Source organism: Phoenix dactylifera, chromosome 8, assembly GCF_051530095.1.
Source record: "Phoenix dactylifera cultivar Ajwa chromosome 8, Ajwa_hap1_PhDact_Kaust_v1.1, whole genome shotgun sequence".
NCBI lineage: Eukaryota > Viridiplantae > Streptophyta > Magnoliopsida > Arecales > Arecaceae > Phoenix > Phoenix dactylifera.
The window spans coordinates 4,015,711-4,033,857 of record NC_143197.1 but is presented as its reverse complement, the minus strand read 5'-3'; the positions used below and the strand labels follow the sequence as shown (position 1 = coordinate 4,033,857).

The following is an 18,147-nucleotide window of genomic DNA, read 5'->3' as shown; positions in this document are numbered from 1 at the left end:
TGTACAATGCTTCCTGAATGCATGCCTTTTGAAGACCATTAATACTATGTGCATGGCGTCAGGTTATTGATGTTCGTGCAATGTTAATGCATATAATATATTTTTATATAGTAAATGTTGTTGAAAACATATCTACTTTTCTTTTCTTTTTTTTTTAATTTGATGACCTATGAACTTGGAAAGTAACCAGATAGATGTATTCCTGACATTTCTACTGAAATTGCTGTATGCAAAGTAACTCTATATTTTGTATGACCTATTTTAGTAAAACATTGTATCCACACAGGCCCGAGTTATGTTGTTGTTCTTGGTTGCGAAGGAGCATCTCCATGGAAATTAAAGCGTTAAAGGATGGCTTTGTCCATGCAATGCTATACTGCAAGGCAACTTGGAATGTGCATGCAGTGAAAGCGCATTTAGTATGGGGGTAATCTATTTTCGGGGCTAGTTTGATTTGGCATATTGGCAAGATCCATCCATTCAAGATATTTGTTCTTTGATCTTTGGAGGTGTATCTACATGCATGTAATTTGATGTCATCCATTCTTTAGAGGGGGAAAAGCTCATGACCTAGTCAAGAAAGAAGCATAACTTAAACTCTAAATTGGCTCGAAGTACCTATAATCAAGTTTTTATTTAATGAATTTATTTTTTCCACCCAGGGTGAAGGGGTTGAGGAATTTGGCGAGGATATTTCTCATATTCTTTTCTTTTTCTTTAACCATTCTAGGTTGAGAGACAAAAGAGCATATTCCCGTGAGGTATCTGATGGGAAAATACGCTAATCATTTGACATAACTTTCTGAGGAAAAGGGCCCACCCATCCACATGGGATTAAGAGGAGGTCACTGAGCATCACAATCCAATAATTTTATCAACAGCATTGGTGGCTGAATGGCTCTTTCTTTTCAAAATCGAAATTCCATCCAATTAAGATAAACCTCTAGAGATCCAGTCCCACAGTCCCAATATCCATGGATCATGCAAAATCTGGGGACGTTCCTAGTTGCATGACTGAAGACTCCAGTTCCACATTCGATTGAAGAGAATGTTACGGGACAACCAGTTTGAGAACATCAGCAACCAAATTACCATGAATTGTTTATTAGGAAAGATTAAACTAAAGTTTAATGGGAGAAAGGAAGGAGTTTTACCGCCTCCCTCCAGTTGAGGGTGAAAAAGGGATGAAAAGGCCATCACAGAGGGAAAAAAAATCAGAAAAAGTTAAAATCCCAGCTTCGTTCTGGCAATTGAAACCGTTCCCTCGCTGTTGGAAATCTCCTACCAAGCACCAACAATCTCAAAATAAACATGACGAATCACAGCAAGTTTCACTGCCTTTTCATTGACGAGAACTACCTCCCAACATTACATCAAAACCTCCTCCCTTATATTATTTAAGTATGATGCAGGAGTCCAATTCAACTGTATTCTGTATGACTGTTACCAAGGATAACACCCATTCACCAATTGGATCGATTACACAAGAATGTCTTTAGGGCCTTCTAAATGGAAGTAGAATCCATGATAATTCTGAAGTCTTGAAACCTTTACATGAGAAGGCAGTAAAGGCAAAATATTGAAATGAATTATCATATAGTCATCAAAACTTTCAATTCTCACAACAAACAAAATAACGAAAGCAAATGCCTCTCAGCAAAAATGTGTCCTGGTTTGAAGGCCTAAAAACTCTCACTAGACTTACCCACAATAACATCTTCATGCACTCTCGGTCACAGGATATTCAAACACCACATCTTTCCCACAGAGCTTGCGGTAGACTCCACTGAATGTCTCCAGCTTATATTCCGTGTTGTTGCGTTCCTTTGGGTCCAGAAAAATCTGTCACAAGAAACTCGTTATCAATTTTGTGCAGAAGTTTACATGGAGCTGCAGCTAAGTTGTGAAATCATGCAAGTTACCATCATAAATGATGATTCACAGGTTCATATTGGATATGATTTTCAAAAGAACAGAGCTATACCAAATGGGAAGGCGAACTACTTTTGCAGGCAAATAACGAGGCAACTAAACTGAAATATCATATCAAATGTAGCATTCTTAAATCAGAACCTCCTAGTAGAGCAAAATAGACTTTTATCTGGCAAGATCATCATGACAAGGACGCAGAAAACATCTTTAGAAATGTTTTTTTAATGCTTTTTCTTTATCAAGATGTCTAATGAATCTTATCAACAGTGTAATTACTATAGGCAGGTCTCGCCATTGGCAACCACACAACCAAAGAAACAGTTTGTCAATTTGGCTAGTTTTACATGCATAAAAGATGTAAAACCATCGGACTTGCATTCTTTTGATGACATTAAGAAATATTATCTTAACCAGAAGAACAGACTCAATTAACTGCAACTAGAATGTCTAATAACATAAGAAAAATCAATCACAAAATAACCTCTCACCTTGATGATCTTGGATCCATCCAAACGATATCTTACACGCTTCCCGACAATTTCTGCTGGGTACACGACATCTTCCAAAGTGGCATCATGAACAGCAGTGAGGGTGCGACTGCGAGGGCGTACAACAGCTGAACCTTTTTTGGGTGGCCTCAATATCCTTCGTGTTGCGATAAGAACGACATCCTACAAGAGAAGCATAGTCATAACATGACAAAAACTCCCTTCTGAGTTTAAAAAACATAAAATAAATAACAAGAACAACAAACATACAAGAAACATATACACCTATTTTATTTGAAGGCCTCGTAGGAATCCAAAATATGCAGAAATTGAAGATAGAGAGCTAGGATAGACAAATTATCGGACCATCCTATGCAATAAATTTGCAAGATTATTTTTTTGTTGTGAGACAGCAAAATACTTAGTCTAACTACGTAAAGCACAATACTCTGCATCATGCAGGATGACTTCACAAATTTTTTTATTTTCTTTTGAATATTAGAAAAAAATTGTGCAATTGGAATTATGAGATAACAGCAATCTGCAACTCCATGCATTGGCCTTTCATAAGAAAAAGCAGATATATTGGTGCAGTAAACTGCAAAGAGTTGTGCCATTTCAACCGTCTGTTACAAAGAGAAATCCCTAAAAATATCTCAACCATATTTGTCACAAAGAAGTGGAATCCTTAAAAACCAAGACTTTCAGAAGAGGTGACTAATGAAGTTGCCTAATTATTCCATTCTCTCCATTTCACTTATATCTACAGAGAAGGCAATATGTTGAATAATTATCAAAACCATTCCAAGTATTATTCAATTTATAAAACCAAGTCTACCAGGTTGACCCTCTATTGCTGAAGTTGAAGTAATCTAATAATGAAAAATGTTGTGAGGACACATATGGAAACCATTAAGACTTTGGCACATAAGCATCAGCATACAAAACAAATTGATCTAAGAAACAAACATAGTTACAAACAGAAAACACTTGTCATTCAAAAATATGTTCAAACTTCCTGTTTATTTAGTTGTAACAACAAGCAGTTCGATTTCCAAAGTCAAGAAACACTGCAAACTGAAAAAGGAAGTCTCACCTTGCCACTGAACTTCTTCTCCAACTCTCTTACCAGCCTCAAATGAATCTTCCTATATGCTTTCCGAAGTCTGTAGGGTACGTGTATAACAACAGCTTTCCGGTTGCCAGCTACATCCATTTGACTGCACAAGTGACCAAATACAGTCACAAACAAGTTCTCTAAGCATTTGTTCAAAGCACTCATGCAATACAAAAAACCACACTTACACTGCCGAATTGATATAAAGGTCTTTCAAGTCACTCTTCAGTTCCTGGTTATGGTTCTCCAAATCAAAAAATGCCTGCAATAAAATAACAAACTTTTACAATCTAAAAGCAGAAGCTTACAAAATTATAATTAAATTTGTGCATAACTAACCTGCGCAACAGTCTCCTCAAACTCAGTGGGCTCTACGCCCTTGTCCTTCTGAATTTTCTTCCTTGCAGTAAACATGTTGATTGGTCTAAACACTTACACCAACAAAATGGAATAGCAGAAAATCGAAGTCAAGAACTAAAATATAAATAATATAATGAAAAACCGACATTCTTAAACATATTTTAACCCTTCAAAGGAAAATGACTGCTTAATTAGAATATCTTGCAAATCATCTATTCAATATGCGATCGATAGCCATGACACCTCCTATAAATAATGTGGATTGAGTACACCATAATCCAACAGCAATGGACATGCCCTCGAATATGATTTTTAATGGATTAATGTATATCTATAAGAAAGTTAAAAACGAACCGGAGCGTATCAATTCCATGTATCTTGGGCAAAGGAATCATTACATCAGCATGAATTTTTACAAACATAACCAGTATATTCGTAGCCAAACCCACCAGTGTTACGCATGAATATAGAGCTATATACGCGCGCACACACTAGAGTACAAGATGATATAGACTAATAATATGACTTCCATTAAAAACCGAATAGCATGCATTTTACAAATCGGAGATAAAACCATATACTTTTAAAGTTTCATAAAAGAACCTTAACATCTTAAACGCAATTATAGTTTACTATGAATAACAACATAGTTTGATCCTACGAGCATCAACAAATCCAAACGTTGATGGTGCGATAAAATGGATACTTCGATAAAATATACATTTTGTTCCACATCTAAGCATGCACCACATCGATAACATGTTTAAAGAACCCGATTTTTCTTATTTTATTCTTAATTTTTTCCTGCTCACGGTCTTCTACTGTCTTGAGATCCAGAATGAAAACAGCATTGCATCAAATGACACAAGAACTAGAGAAGAAAACAAAACTCTAAAAATCAAGAATCCAGCTACGCAAAGCTTGAGATCGATTCGCATTAGGCCTAGATCCGGGAAAGAAAACAAAAGCAAGGACAACCCTACTTTGTGGGGAGAGGGGAGTACCTTGGGGGTTCGAGGAGGGCGAGAAGCCGAGAGACAGACGGAAGGAGATCGCAGCGGTGCCTAGGGTTTCTGCTCGAGCCAAGTCCCTTAAGAAGGCCTCCGGCTTAGGTTATGTAATTCCATTTTCACCCTTGCGCCTTACTAAGAGAGTGTGTGCTCGATCGGTTGAATCGAGGCCGTCCAACATCCTTGTCAATCACGGCGCTCTAAACGAGATCGAAAGGCTGTGAACGGGCAATTAACATGTTGACTTCATATTTCACTTGGACGGCTGCGATTGAAGGTGTGATGCTCAGCAGACTCCTCCCGGGCTTTCGCATTCAAAACTAGGCTATTGTACCACCAAGGTGGTAGTTGGAACGGGGCGTTTGCTTCTAACCAAGTGGTTCCAGGTTCGAAATGCACGGGCGTCGATTAAATCTGGGGACCGGATGCCCCGCGCCTGGACACGGGGTCTGGAAGTGCTACTGGTCGGCTGGTAGCCTGGGTGGTGCCAGGTGTGACGTACTCACACGGGATACTCGTGCCAGGGCCCAGTGGGGTAACTGAGCCGGGGCCACGGATGGGGAGGGTATGAGTAAAATATGGCTGGGGTCTGGTGAGCTGGGCCTATACCAAACGGTCATTCTGCCCGCATCGAACATGCTCCTGGCGGGGTGGGGGCCCAGTGTGGGGCTGCTACGCGGGGTGGGCTTGCCCTTCCCCCCTCTTCCCCTTTTTTTCAGCAAAAAAAAAAAAAACTAGGCTATTGTAGGGTTCATGAGTTCTCATTACGTTATTATCTATGTATACCTCTAGAAAGTGTGTCGATTCAGGAAGATGAATACTTAGAGCGTTAGAAAGTGGAGGTTGCTTGTGGAAATTATAATCTATTCGTATGATAAAAGTAGGGATGGAAATGTGATGATGATACCTTTGATCTTTTCTACTATGGAGAGATCGGATCCTTGGCCTTGTCCAGCCTTCCTCGTATTTGAGAACAGTCGAGAAGTAGATGCCATTGCAAATTCAAGGCTCTAGTGAAAAATATCATGTATTGGGAAGGATGGAGGAGTAAATGCCATTGCAAATTCCAGGCTCCCGTGAAAAATCATCATTTGTTATGGATTTTTGCCTCCTCTGCGTACCAATCCAAGTCACCTTTTATTGTGGCATTTCAACTATATCTTTTTCCAAAGATTATCTAACTTTTTGAGCAACATATGGAACCTTTCCCTCTCACGTAGATATATGATCAGATGTGGCTCGCCATTAGTTCCCAATGCTAAATTATATCATGCAAGAAGTAATGGTTGGTCAACTCTCAATTCTGAAACATGTTTTGAGTCTTCTTCCAGTTGATGAAGTGATCAGGAGCGTAGGGGACTCTAGATTTTTTTTTTTTTTTTTTTGGTGGTCCCATCAAAGGCAAGCCTGAAAGTGAAAACAGCTAGAATCTCTTAAACTTAAATCCATAAGTATCTACGTTGATTAGTGCATAATAACTGTCATGAGAAGTGAATATGAGAGAAGCATTAGAGCTCCAATAAACCAGCCAGTGGGACTGATTGATTCCCTTAAATGTTAAGAGAGCTCGTTTGCAATTAATAGACAAACATTCATGAAAAGAATGTGAGATAGCTTAGGACCATCACTCTTGGGCTGGTAAACATGCAAATAATTCTGTCTCAACAGCAAAATTGAGGAATACTGGAAGCACTTCAGAGAATAATATGAAATAAAGATCTCGTCTTTTTATCTTACCTAGGAGTTGTTTATCACAGATCAACGGTTTTTTGACTCGAGAAATTTGTTCTGCTCAAACATGATATGCTCGTAATGCTTAGGTTTCTGATAGATGAGTTCAGAAGTCAGTGTTGCACAAAAGGATCTTTCATTTTATGAAGTAGATTTGGTCAATTATATTTGGATGCGATGCAGGAAATTTAAGCAGGAAGTTCTTGTACAAAGTTCCCATTGACTAACGACTGATCAATATGTACCATTAACTATCATAGTGGTTGCAAGAAGGAATGCTGGAATGAATATGATGCTAAACAAATTCTTGATGAGTTAGATGCCATTTAATGCCTCTCTGATTTTGGACAAAAAGACATGCGTAGATCATATTTCCAAGTTAATATAGAAGGGCAAAGAATCCATTCAACTTAAGAAAAATAATGTGCATGATATCTTTAATGGTTCTAGTGAGAACCTCTACTTGTTAGAAATTGCAAGGAGTTTGTGGCACTTGACATATAACCAACAAGTATTGATAGGATAGAGAAAAAAGGCATAGTGAGAGTTTGTTGCTCAACAAAAAGAGAGGCTCATAATTTTTAAATTTTGTATAGAAAGGCTAACAAGGTTTTGTCCAGATCAAACATGGCAAGAAACATGCTGATAATTTTAGTTCAGCGCTTATTGATGACACTAGTTCAGGAGTTCACTAGCACGAAGAAAAGAACAAAGGGTTATAAGAATCAAAGAGAAGTGCATCAATGAACATGACTATTATAGTAGAATGCCTTGTTCTGTTATAGATCTCATTACCTGACTTCATGTAAAGCCTTGAGCACTATCCTGCTAATAACGTTTACAAGTTTTCTGGAAGATTATCACACAGAATCTGGATCGCCCTCCTTCTTATACCATGTTAAGTACGCATATCTATTGCGAGACAACTGCTACATCTCTCCCTGACATTTGTATGATTTGCATCATCAACAGAGATGCTGAGGAGAGATTGAAGTAGCTATCGTTGGCTGACGACAGATATATGTATCTTTCAGGATACGTACGTGTATCTTCCATGAAAATGCAGGTGCCACTCTTTTGTATGTCTGTCTTGGATTGGCGCTACTAATTGTTACAATAAATATGGAGGATTGTGCCATCAAAGATGAAAATTTAGTATAACAACAGGGCTGTGCATTGCAACGAAGTTGAGCAAAAAGGAATGGGAAGAAAAGGAAGCAGTTTGTGAATGGTTCCCAGTAATTCGCAATTTTTTGCTGAATTTTAAAAGATTTCTGGACATGCGCTGGCTCATGATTCAGATAAAGAGGGAGATTAGAAGTACAATTTTTTTTCCTGGTAATTGACATAACTATGGGTTTGGCAATTGGCACTGACGAAACAAACCTCACAAAATGCTTGCACAGGAGAGGCATACCCTGTGAAGCACAAGGCACAATAACTACAGGGTTGGCACATTGGTATTAGTCTCGGATCTTTCATACTGGTTATTTTCTATCACTTACGGTGCTCTTTTTTTTCAAAAAAAAAAATGGTTCAAGGAAACAATTTTTATTTGCAGTCCTCGCCACATTTCATTAAAGATCACAGGAAGAAGTACCCTTTGATCCGTGGCCACCTACACTGATGAAGAGCGGTACGTCCGGCTCTTACAAGGAAGAAAAACTGTGGTTAACCAAAAAAACGGAAGCATAATTGGGACAATTTACTTTCGCTGGAGCATGGCCATAGCCAGTTGCCAAAAAACCAGAAACTTCTTGCAAATCATAGGTAAATATAAGGACTACAACATTGATATCCACAGAAAACCCCAACCTTCTCTTGATCGTGGAAACGCACACAGTAAACAAATCGTATAAAGAAACAATGTATTTACTTTTGAAAGTCAAAGAAAGAAGAGATTAACCACATCTCTTCTATAAGCGCATATAACAAAATTATTGGAAATAACAACCTAAAATGTCAAGAACAAGTACCAAAGTTGAATTTTGAATCTTCAATTGTGGGGTGCATCACCCCATACAATTTACTGGACAAAAAATAGAAATTTCTTCTCAAGCCTTCTTCCCGATACCAAGAGCCATGTCATAGCAACCTCGCAGCTACGCATCAAACAGGAACACAGCGTGAAAACTCATAAAACCAGTACAGATAAAAATGAGAGTTATTGCAGACTACTTACAATGAGAAATCCAGTGGAGACGGCCAGTGCAAGGGGTATAGCTACTGAGGTGATCTTGTCATAACGCCCTTTCAAGTATGTATGTCTATGAATGCTCTGGAAATATTGCTGCTGTTTAAAAAGCCTCTCTCTGGGAACAAAGGGTGTCTCTGTCATCCTGCACAAGGAAAGCAAGATGCAGTGCTTAGATATACCCACAGTATGTGCACATCCTGAATGGTGAATTGCCTTACTCAAGATCGAGTCTCTATAAATCTGTAAGACAGAACCTTCCTTATTCTCTACAGTGTTCAGAAAATACAAGCATAATATGTATTCATGATCGAGAATCAGAAAACAAAGGGGCATAGAGTTTTACTCAAACCTTCTTCCAACAATCTAGAACCGATCATTTTTTCTATTCTTACTTTGTCTCATAAAATTACAAACATTTTCTACAGTTAGATGTTAGATTCAGATATATAACATCATTATCAAACTACCATAAGGCTATGGCATCAAATTTCGTCTGTATGTGCTATTCATGCATACGGGTATAACAAGTCACTGGAGAATCATTATTGCTTCTACAAAGAGTTTAACAGAAAAATTATGCAATCAAATTGTACCAATTCCCTGCATACAGCCAACAGAAAGCAAAATATGATTTTGCTTGATTTGGATGGTCATCTTTTTTATCTGCTCAATGTCAGGACCATGTGATGCAGAATTTCAACTTGCACAACAGACAGTAGTAAATAATGAGATTGATCGACAAGGGAAGAGCAACATTTGTAGTCCGAATTAGAGTTTCCGAATTCAAGTCATCAGATAGAAGGAGATACTGGATGAATACTATTTGGGGGAAATGATGGGAGTTTTGATAAGCAAGAGCAAAAGTCTACAATGTAAATTCCATATAACATTAAGACATGATAAACATATTTATTTGGGTCAATTTTTTTAACATGACACATAATATGTACGCCAGGGTGAGCCTGAAGTCCTTATGTCACATCCACAGTATATGCAAAGAGCTGCACACTCAGCAACCATAATCAAACAAGCAATGATAAACCGAAAAAGCTTCCATCAAGACCATACATAAAATATTCTAAAAAATCTACCTTTAATGATTGAATCTGCTTGCAAGATCTGAAATTTGAGAGCCATAGGAACCCTGATCTAAGCTGACGCACAAACCTTGCGACTGTGATCGTAGAGGAGTGGTTTCAAAATGGAAAACAATATGTTTTATGAACGAGAGAAGAGGAAAGGAACAAAAAACCACACAGGCATGTTAGATGGTCTCAAAGGGCCAACCTGTATCTCTTCAAAATAATCATCCATTATAATCTGTTATGTTGTGGTGTGCAGGTTCGAAGGGCTAAAATATGGGATAAGCGTTAAAGAGACTACAATCCTCAGAGAACTGATACATCACCCACCCATAGTACTACACCAAAAGGCCCGCGAGTACAAAATAAAGAGTGTCATGTGGAGAAACTAAATTCTATAGATACCACAATCATTTTGTAGGTGTGGTAGCTTACAATCATTTTGCAGTCGTGCTGTTAGTGATGATCGTGGCACCAATCCGGAAAGACCTCACTGACTCCATGTCCATGGAAATCGTAACGGCGCCAGTATTTTAAGCAAAGGAAAAAAAATGGATCGCGTAACCGGAAAAAACAAGAAAACAGAATTTCTGCACAGATGATCTATTGGATTTTCAGTCACATATACTGCCATTTCCAAATTAACTACAATGATGCTAAAATGATCAAATATTGTTTCTGTCTTGCCTTTTTTTTTAAAAAAAAAAGGAGGACTATGATTTGTCCGGGAGGCATGATCTGTGCCAAGGAGCAGCTGAACCCCCAAATTAAATGTTTTTTGATCCTTTTTCTTTATAATTTCAGCAAAATGAGTGAAAGGGGGAAAAAACAGATAAGCAACCCTGACACGATTCGAAATAGCGATCTAGATTCGTAGAAACATTTCCGAGAATCCGAAATGAAACAAGATCAGGAAATCAAGAAGGAATCGGAAACCTAGCCCTACTTTGCAGCTGGAGACTATCATGGATCTTTGACATCCAGAGAAACTTGAGATCATAATGACAATAACCAGAAGAATAGTATGAATCTTGAAAAGATCATCAGATCGATCTTGTTACCTGAATCTGTTGAAGTTGGGGCAGGAGGAAGTCGATCCTGGCGGCTCGGCGTCTTCGGTCGCCTCGACAGAATGCTGGGTCCCTATCCCTGCCAGATCCTTAAATTCTGAAAAACTATTAAATTAAGGTTTACCAAAGAAATATTAAATTAGGGATACATATCGGGCGGGTCGAACCAGGTTCGACTCGAACCGCGGACCGACCCGTACGAGAAAGCCAGTTGGATCGGTTTCGTAAAATAATACTTTATAGTACTACCATAAAAAAAATCCAAGTTGCATACACTCTTAAAAATATAAATATATAATCACAAGGCAGTACATGATCGGAAGTGGTTTTTAACACATGAAAATGGCTCTCCATCAGCACATTTTTTTCCAAAAAAAAAAACAAATTATAAGTAAAAAGTTTTGCATGTGTGCCATAAAATTATCCGCATAATATATTATGATTAGATTAAATATATTAAATCTTTAGCTTAAACATTAGCCGTTCTAGCTATTGTGTACTAGTTGGAACCTAATCTATGCTGATATGGGTAAGTATTCATCTAAATTATATTGAATCATATTGTTTTTAAGTTAATTAGTGATACTCTTCTTATAATGAAAAGTATACCTAACCCATTACTCCACTTAATTTGTAAAGAATTTCTCTTTTAAATTTCTTCTTTTTCTTGTTCTTATAAATCACTAACAAATAAAAATACTAAAGCAATACATAAATCTCAGACAAAATTATGCAATTCATGCATAAGTATACTATTATTCTCGATAATTATCAAAATTAGGTTAAGCAGATGCTATCAATAATAGACCATTTTAGCTGGTCACGACCAATGATAATGCAAATTAAAAAAAAAAATCTACATCAAAAAATATATAGCAATCATGTAATAATATTATTCGTATGTTGTTTTTTATTCTTATATCTCTTTTTCAATACAATATTATTGTTTATCTTTAACTCCCTTACTAGAATATTTGTACTTGATTTAGAATATTTTGATAGAATTCAATTTAACAAAACTAAATTTTAGTGTAGTCCAAGAAACAATCTAAACGATATATACATACATACATACACACACACGCACATATATATATATATATATATATATATATATATATATATATATATATATATATATATATTATTCTTATATCTCTTTTTCGATACAATATTATTGTTTATCTTTAACTCCCTTACTAGAATATTTGTACTTGATTTAGAATATTTTGATAGAATTCAATTTAACAAAACTAAATTTTAGTGTAGTCCAAGAAACAATCTAAATGATATATACATACATACATACATACATACATACACACACGCGCGTGCACACGCGCGCGCGCGCACACACACACACACATATATATATATATATATATATATATATATATATATATATATATATATATATATATATATATATATATATGTGCGCGCGTGTGTATATAATGGATGGATATTTTTAAGACCCCGTCGACATAGAAACCACAAATTCATATGAATTTTCATATGCAGCTTAGTTTGTCTACAAAGTTAATATAATGTATTACATAAAATACTCTATTGTTGCATGCATGAGATGATGCTATGCAATATGTGCTAGGAATCATTAATTATTGACTCATGAAACTTTATAGAAATAATCGAATTTATCAATATTTTTATCCAAAACTAACTATAATCATATTATAAAAAAATTTAATATTTAAACCATAGGAACAGTACTTAGTTTTGCCGCAAAAAAGTCCTGTAATTTCATAATTATATCCTAATATGAGTCCAACATCTTTGTTCATAATGGTTTGCTAATACTAGCAAAATTTAAAACTTTTTTAGATTAAAATATAATGTAACAAATATATCTTAAATAATTCCAAAAAACCATATTATTGTAAATTTTTAAAAATATTTAGATTAAAAATAATAATGATGGAAAGAATAATTTCATGCAAAAAATACACTATAATATAACATATATTTAAATTTTTCTATAACTTATTTTATATCTATTTTCTTATTTTTTATTTTTTTTGTACATTGGCTTACACCTGACGAGCATGAAAACACACAACAAAATCAAAAAAACAAAATACTGCGCAAAGGAATAGGCACAGTCTCGTGGTCTAGCTAGAAAAAATCTTCCAAGTGATGAACGACGAAGGAAGCAACTCAATCTACAGCATTGTTCGCCTTCCGATATAGATAGGAACCAGCCTTTCTCAGTGCTTTGCGAATATTGTGGAGCAGCGGCCGGTCCTTGACTAAGCACCTTTATCTCCGAATTCACTCAATCGTGGTTGAATTCTTCTCGAGAATGATGCAATATGCATCTAATATCCGTTCTGCATCGGAGACATCTTTCAGTCCGCCTGAAGCTCAGCCGTCACTCTCAAGGGCTGCGTTTGCACGTTCATTATAGCTTGTGTGTTGCACACGTGTGTAGTATGTAGCAGGCGATCCCCCAACCACCCGGCGCCCCACCGGTTGATTTTGATCAGGTATCGGGATCACGTCCTTCTCTGCACTCCCTTGCGAAACTTTCTTCGCATCGAAGCAGAGAAAGGGAAGGGGGTTTAGAACTCGAGATCTCCGCTCCAGAAGAGAGAGATGGATCAGATACTGAACAAGGTTGGGAGCTACTGGTTCAACAAGAGGGCCAGCAAGGAGATCTCTTCCGTCGGCGACGACATCAACGTAAGATCTCACCCTCGTCAGCCTATCCCTTGTATAATTAGGATTTCGATCCACTTGGTCTTCTCGTTGCCTTCTTCTGTTGTTTTTTTGGCACCCCGATCTTGTTAACGATTGGAATTAATCGTCGGAGAAAAGTGAAGCTGTAATGTGGATAGATTTTGGGGTTTGGGGATCTGAATTGCGAATTTTTTACTACTTGAGATGTCTAATTTCGAATAAAAACTTAATTTTTTTGGCGATTTTGTGGTCTAATTTGTGTAGAGATCTCGTCTTTTTGTCTTCACTAGGATTTGTTTATCACAAATCAATGATTTTTTTTTTGACTGGAGAAATTTGTTCCGCGCTCAACATGATATGCTCGTAATGCTTAGGTTTCGGATAGATGTGTTCAGATGTCAGTGTTGCCCTAAATGATCTTTCACTCTATGAAGTAGATTTGGTCAATTATGTTGGGATGCGATGCAGGAAATTTAAGCAGAAAGTTTGTTGTACAATCTTCCCATCGACCAATGACTGATCAATATGGAAAGTTAACAAACATATTGGTGCAAAAAGGAATGCTGAAGTGGATATGATGCTAAACAAATTCTTGTCGAGTTAGATGGGATTTAACGCCTCCTGTGAAGACTGATTTTGGACAAAAAGACATCCATAGATCATATTTCTAAGTTAATATAGGAGGACAAGGAATCCATTCAACTCAATAAAACTAACGTGCTCCGTATCTTTAGTGGTTCTAGGGACACCTTCTACTTGTTAGAAATTACTAAGAGTTTGTGAGACTTAACATGGAACCCAAAAGTATTGATAGGATATAGGAAAAAGGCATCAGTAGAGTTTGTTGCTAAAGAAGAAGAGAGGCTCGTCATTTGTAAATTTTGTATGGAAAGGCTAATGGGGTATGCCAAGATCAAAAGTGGCAAGAAACATGCTGATAATTTTTGTTTAAAGCCTACCGATGTCACTATGGGAGTTCACCAGCAAGAAGGAAAGAACTAAGGGTTCTAAGATTCAATGGACATGACTCATAGTAGAGTGCCTCTTTCTGTTGTAAATCTCATCACCCGACTTTGTTTTCAAGCCTTGGGCACTATCCTGCTAATGATGTTTTCAAATTTTCTAGAAGATTATCATGCAGAATCTGAATCTCCCTCTTTCTTATGCCATGTTAAATATGTATGCCTATTGCAAGATGACTGTTACATCTCTCCTTGCCATTTGACAAAGTTGGTGTTCGTATGATTTGCATCATCAGCAAATATGCTGGGGAGAGATTAAAGTAGCTCTTGTAGGCTGACAGCAGTTATATGTATCTTTCAGGAGATTTGTATCTTTCATGAAAATGCAGGTGCTGCGAATTCCTGGGGAGCTGAGATGAGAGCTACTTTTTGAAATTGTAAATCTTTGTATGTCTTGGATTGGCACTACTAATTGTTAAAATAAGCATTGAGGATTATGTCATCCAAGGCGAAAACGAGTATAAAAATAGGGTTAGATGAGAGAAAGGAAAGAGGGGATGGCTAGATTTCAGGGAGCGGTAGGGAGGGGGAGAGGGAAGATAGGCTGATTGGGAGGTGGCTAAACATAGGGTTAGACATTACAGAAAAGTTGAGAAAATGGAAAGGGAATACAAGGAATACAACCCCACCCCCCCCCCCCCCCCCCCCCCCCCCCCCCCAACACACACGCACACACCAAAAAAAAAAAGAAAAAGAAAACGAAAAAAAAAACTTGAGAAGCAGTTTGTGAATTGTTCACAGTAATTCATAATCTTTCGCTAAATTTTAAAAATTTCTAGCCATGTATCGATTCATGATTCAGATAAAGAGGGACGATTTAGGAAGCAAAGTTGCGAGTAGCTTGAGAATTTCTTTACAGAAGAACGTATGCCTTTGGTTACAAACTAGAAAACTGGCTGTAGAATGATAAAACACTTTTTTCATGGTTGTCAACTGATTTATTTGGGTAGACTAAATGATAATAAGATTCATAAAATTGGATTCAGCAGATAATACATTTCTCCACAAGTTTGTGGGGCAACTTTCTTTAATGTGTCTTGACTCTAGCACCTTGTTAACTTGTGGATAATGACTTCAGAGCCACTTCTCTTCCATGGTCTTTGGCTGTTGTTGCCCATTTTTGTGATTAATATAAATTTTGTCAGAAAATATCTAATACTCTCCTGAGCTGAAAAGGAAAATCTTTCGTATTAATTGCTGGAGTCCACTATTGTTAGTTGTATTATGTATGCTGGTTACAACTCTCAAATATTTGCACTGAGAAGGTTTCTTTTTCTCCAACACCCCTTAAGAGTTTTACAGAAGCAATCAGTGCTTGCATGCTTCATCATTAAAGCCATTTATTTTCCTCAATAAGTCATAATTTCTGAATAATGCATAAGGTTTGGCTGTGAAAATTTTGTTATGTTATGTTCATTACTGGATTCATGCTATCTATTTTAATGCAATTTTGAAGTGTCCTTGTAACTATTGTCGTGTATTGACATTAACTTTTGAAAATGATGAAATCAGTCACTTTCTAGCAGCATTGAAGGGGGAACAAAATGGTTGGTCAATAAAATCAAAGGTGCAGTATCCTTCATCATTTCTCCTTTTCGATATGCTGTCCTAAATTACATTTGCAATCTTGATTTTTCCGCATGTTAAGTAGTGCATTCTCTTCAGTATCATAAAAACATATTCTTTTGTAGCACATATTATATGAGATGAAGTCCAGTGTTAGAGCAAGAGTCTTTGTTTTAGAATTTCCTTTGTGATTATTGCATTATCTTTATTTTGATGCAAGTTTATTAGTGCATCTATCAACATTGATTGAAATTCATTATATAACCCCTTTCTGTCCATTGCACTTTCTTGTTTCTAAGGATGTACCCAGATTATCTACTCTGAGGAAGATGGCTGCATAATAGGGTTTGTGATTACTTTGTTCCTTTAACATATCTGATGGCATCTGTCTTGTATATGGCAATTTTCAACATATGACCATCCATGAGTGCATATCTGTATATCATTTTTCTGGCCATTTCCAGTTACAATGAAGGTCGTTTCCAAAGTTAAAAGCTAGCTTTCTTTCTCAGATAAATAAAATCTAGAACTTCTTTGTACTGTATGATCCAAGACTCAGATCAGCATACTGCTGCCTCCTGTGGGTCATGGTGCCTCCATTTGCTATATGTGATAGCCTATCTGTGGTGGTTTTAGAATTTCCTTCAATAAACTTTGCTCTTCATGCAGCTGATGCTGCTCTCATATTCTGGTGGGACTGAAGGTGGCATCATTCAGGATGTTAGACTTTGCAATTGCTTAATGATATCACTACCGCATGATTACCATGAGCTAGGTCATTGATGTATGATGGTTGCCTGGGTGAAAACTTGACTAGTGACATCAGAAAACTGTTGGTTGAATCGTGGCTAACTTGATTTTTGCTCCAACAAATTTTGTCTTAGACAACCATAAACCATAAAACTGCTGTATCTGTCAAAAGAAACATCATTTTTTCTTGTTTCTCTGTGAATTTATGGGAATGTTAGTGCTGATGACTTTCCTCTCTTCTTCTTTGTCCTGGCTTATACTTCTATGAATACGTCAAAAAATGAAAAAAAAAAATCTTTGTTTGTTTGTTGGGTCATTTTTTTCTGGGAGAAATTCAATATGCATGATGCTTGACTTATCCTCACCTTTGATGTTTTATTTTGTATGTTGTATTTTTCGTTTTGCTGTAACTTATTGTTTGACTTGCTTCCCAAAAAACAAATACTTGTAGGAAAGATGCAGAAACCCCTGCCTGATCTGCTGCGGGAGTATGATTTGCCAGCGGGCCTCTTCCCTCGGGATGCCACCAACTATGAGTTCAACGAAGAGACAGGGAAGCTTACTGTGTTCATACCTTCCATATGTGAGGTTGGTTACAAGGACTCCTCGGTCTTGCGTTTTTTCACTAGCGTGACTGGATATCTAGAGAAGGGGAAGCTGGCGGACATCGAGGGGATGAAGACCAAAATTTTGATTTGGGCAAAAGTGACTTGCATCACAACTGAGGGATCAAAGGTCCATTTTACCACCAGCATGAAGAAAACCCGGAGCCGAGATGCATACGAAGTCCTCAGAGATGGTATCATTGTAGACAAGTTCTAAGTTGCTATTGAAATTGCTCTTTGTGGTGAACTACCAATGCGAGCTAGGGTTTGTGACTGGATATCTAGGGGAAGTGTAGTTTTTTAACTTACAAATGTGTGATACTTATGATATTCACCCTCTCAATCACCTCCAAAGGTTTCATGAACTTTGCTGGATTCTAGTGCTGCCTATCATCAGTGGTGGGGGTGAGATTTGTTGTTGCCTTGACTCCAGTTTCCTGCTAATGTTCTTTTTCTAAGGTTCTGCTTCTGTATTAAAGCAGGGAAGCTATGCAGGCCTATTGCTCGTTATCTTTGTCAA

At 37.1% G+C, this 18,147-nt stretch overlaps 3 protein-coding genes across 4 annotated transcripts; 1 reads left to right on the top strand and 2 right to left on the bottom strand.

Annotated features, from left to right (window-relative positions):
- Positions 1 to 1,566: 1,566 nt before the first annotated feature.
- Positions 1,567 to 5,227, bottom strand: LOC103717488 (small ribosomal subunit protein eS7). Of its 2 annotated transcripts, none has more exons than XM_008805907.5 (6): positions 4,902 to 5,227; positions 3,877 to 3,968; positions 3,726 to 3,799; positions 3,517 to 3,640; positions 2,421 to 2,603; positions 1,567 to 1,842 (listed from the first exon to the last, which is right to left on the bottom strand). In XM_008805907.5, the coding sequence occupies exons 2-6, from the start codon at positions 3,949 to 3,951 to the stop codon at positions 1,720 to 1,722; spliced, it is 579 nt and encodes a 192-aa protein (XP_008804129.4). In that variant the 5' UTR covers positions 3,952 to 3,968; positions 4,902 to 5,227; the 3' UTR covers positions 1,567 to 1,719. The 2 variants fall into 2 exon arrangements, with proteins under 2 accessions (XP_008804129.4, XP_008804130.4); XM_008805908.6 differs by having other exon boundaries at positions 3,877 to 3,961; positions 4,902 to 5,014.
- Positions 5,228 to 8,494: 3,267 nt separating this feature from the next.
- On the bottom strand, positions 8,495 to 11,091 carry LOC103717487 (uncharacterized). Its single transcript, XM_008805906.5, has 3 exons — positions 10,979 to 11,091; positions 8,821 to 8,977; positions 8,495 to 8,740 (listed from the first exon to the last, which is right to left on the bottom strand). Exons 2-3 carry the CDS (start codon positions 8,974 to 8,976, stop codon positions 8,693 to 8,695), a joined length of 204 nt encoding a protein of 67 aa, XP_008804128.1. The 5' UTR covers position 8,977; positions 10,979 to 11,091; the 3' UTR covers positions 8,495 to 8,692.
- A 2,217-nt stretch (positions 11,092 to 13,308) lies between these two features.
- On the top strand, positions 13,309 to 17,992 carry LOC103717486 (uncharacterized protein At5g01610-like). The gene is made up of 3 exons (XM_008805905.5): positions 13,309 to 13,687; positions 16,219 to 16,273; positions 17,474 to 17,992. The coding sequence occupies exons 1-3, from the start codon at positions 13,601 to 13,603 to the stop codon at positions 17,842 to 17,844; spliced, it is 513 nt and encodes a 170-aa protein (XP_008804127.3). The 5' UTR covers positions 13,309 to 13,600; the 3' UTR covers positions 17,845 to 17,992.
- The last annotated feature ends 155 nt before the right edge of the window (positions 17,993 to 18,147 follow it).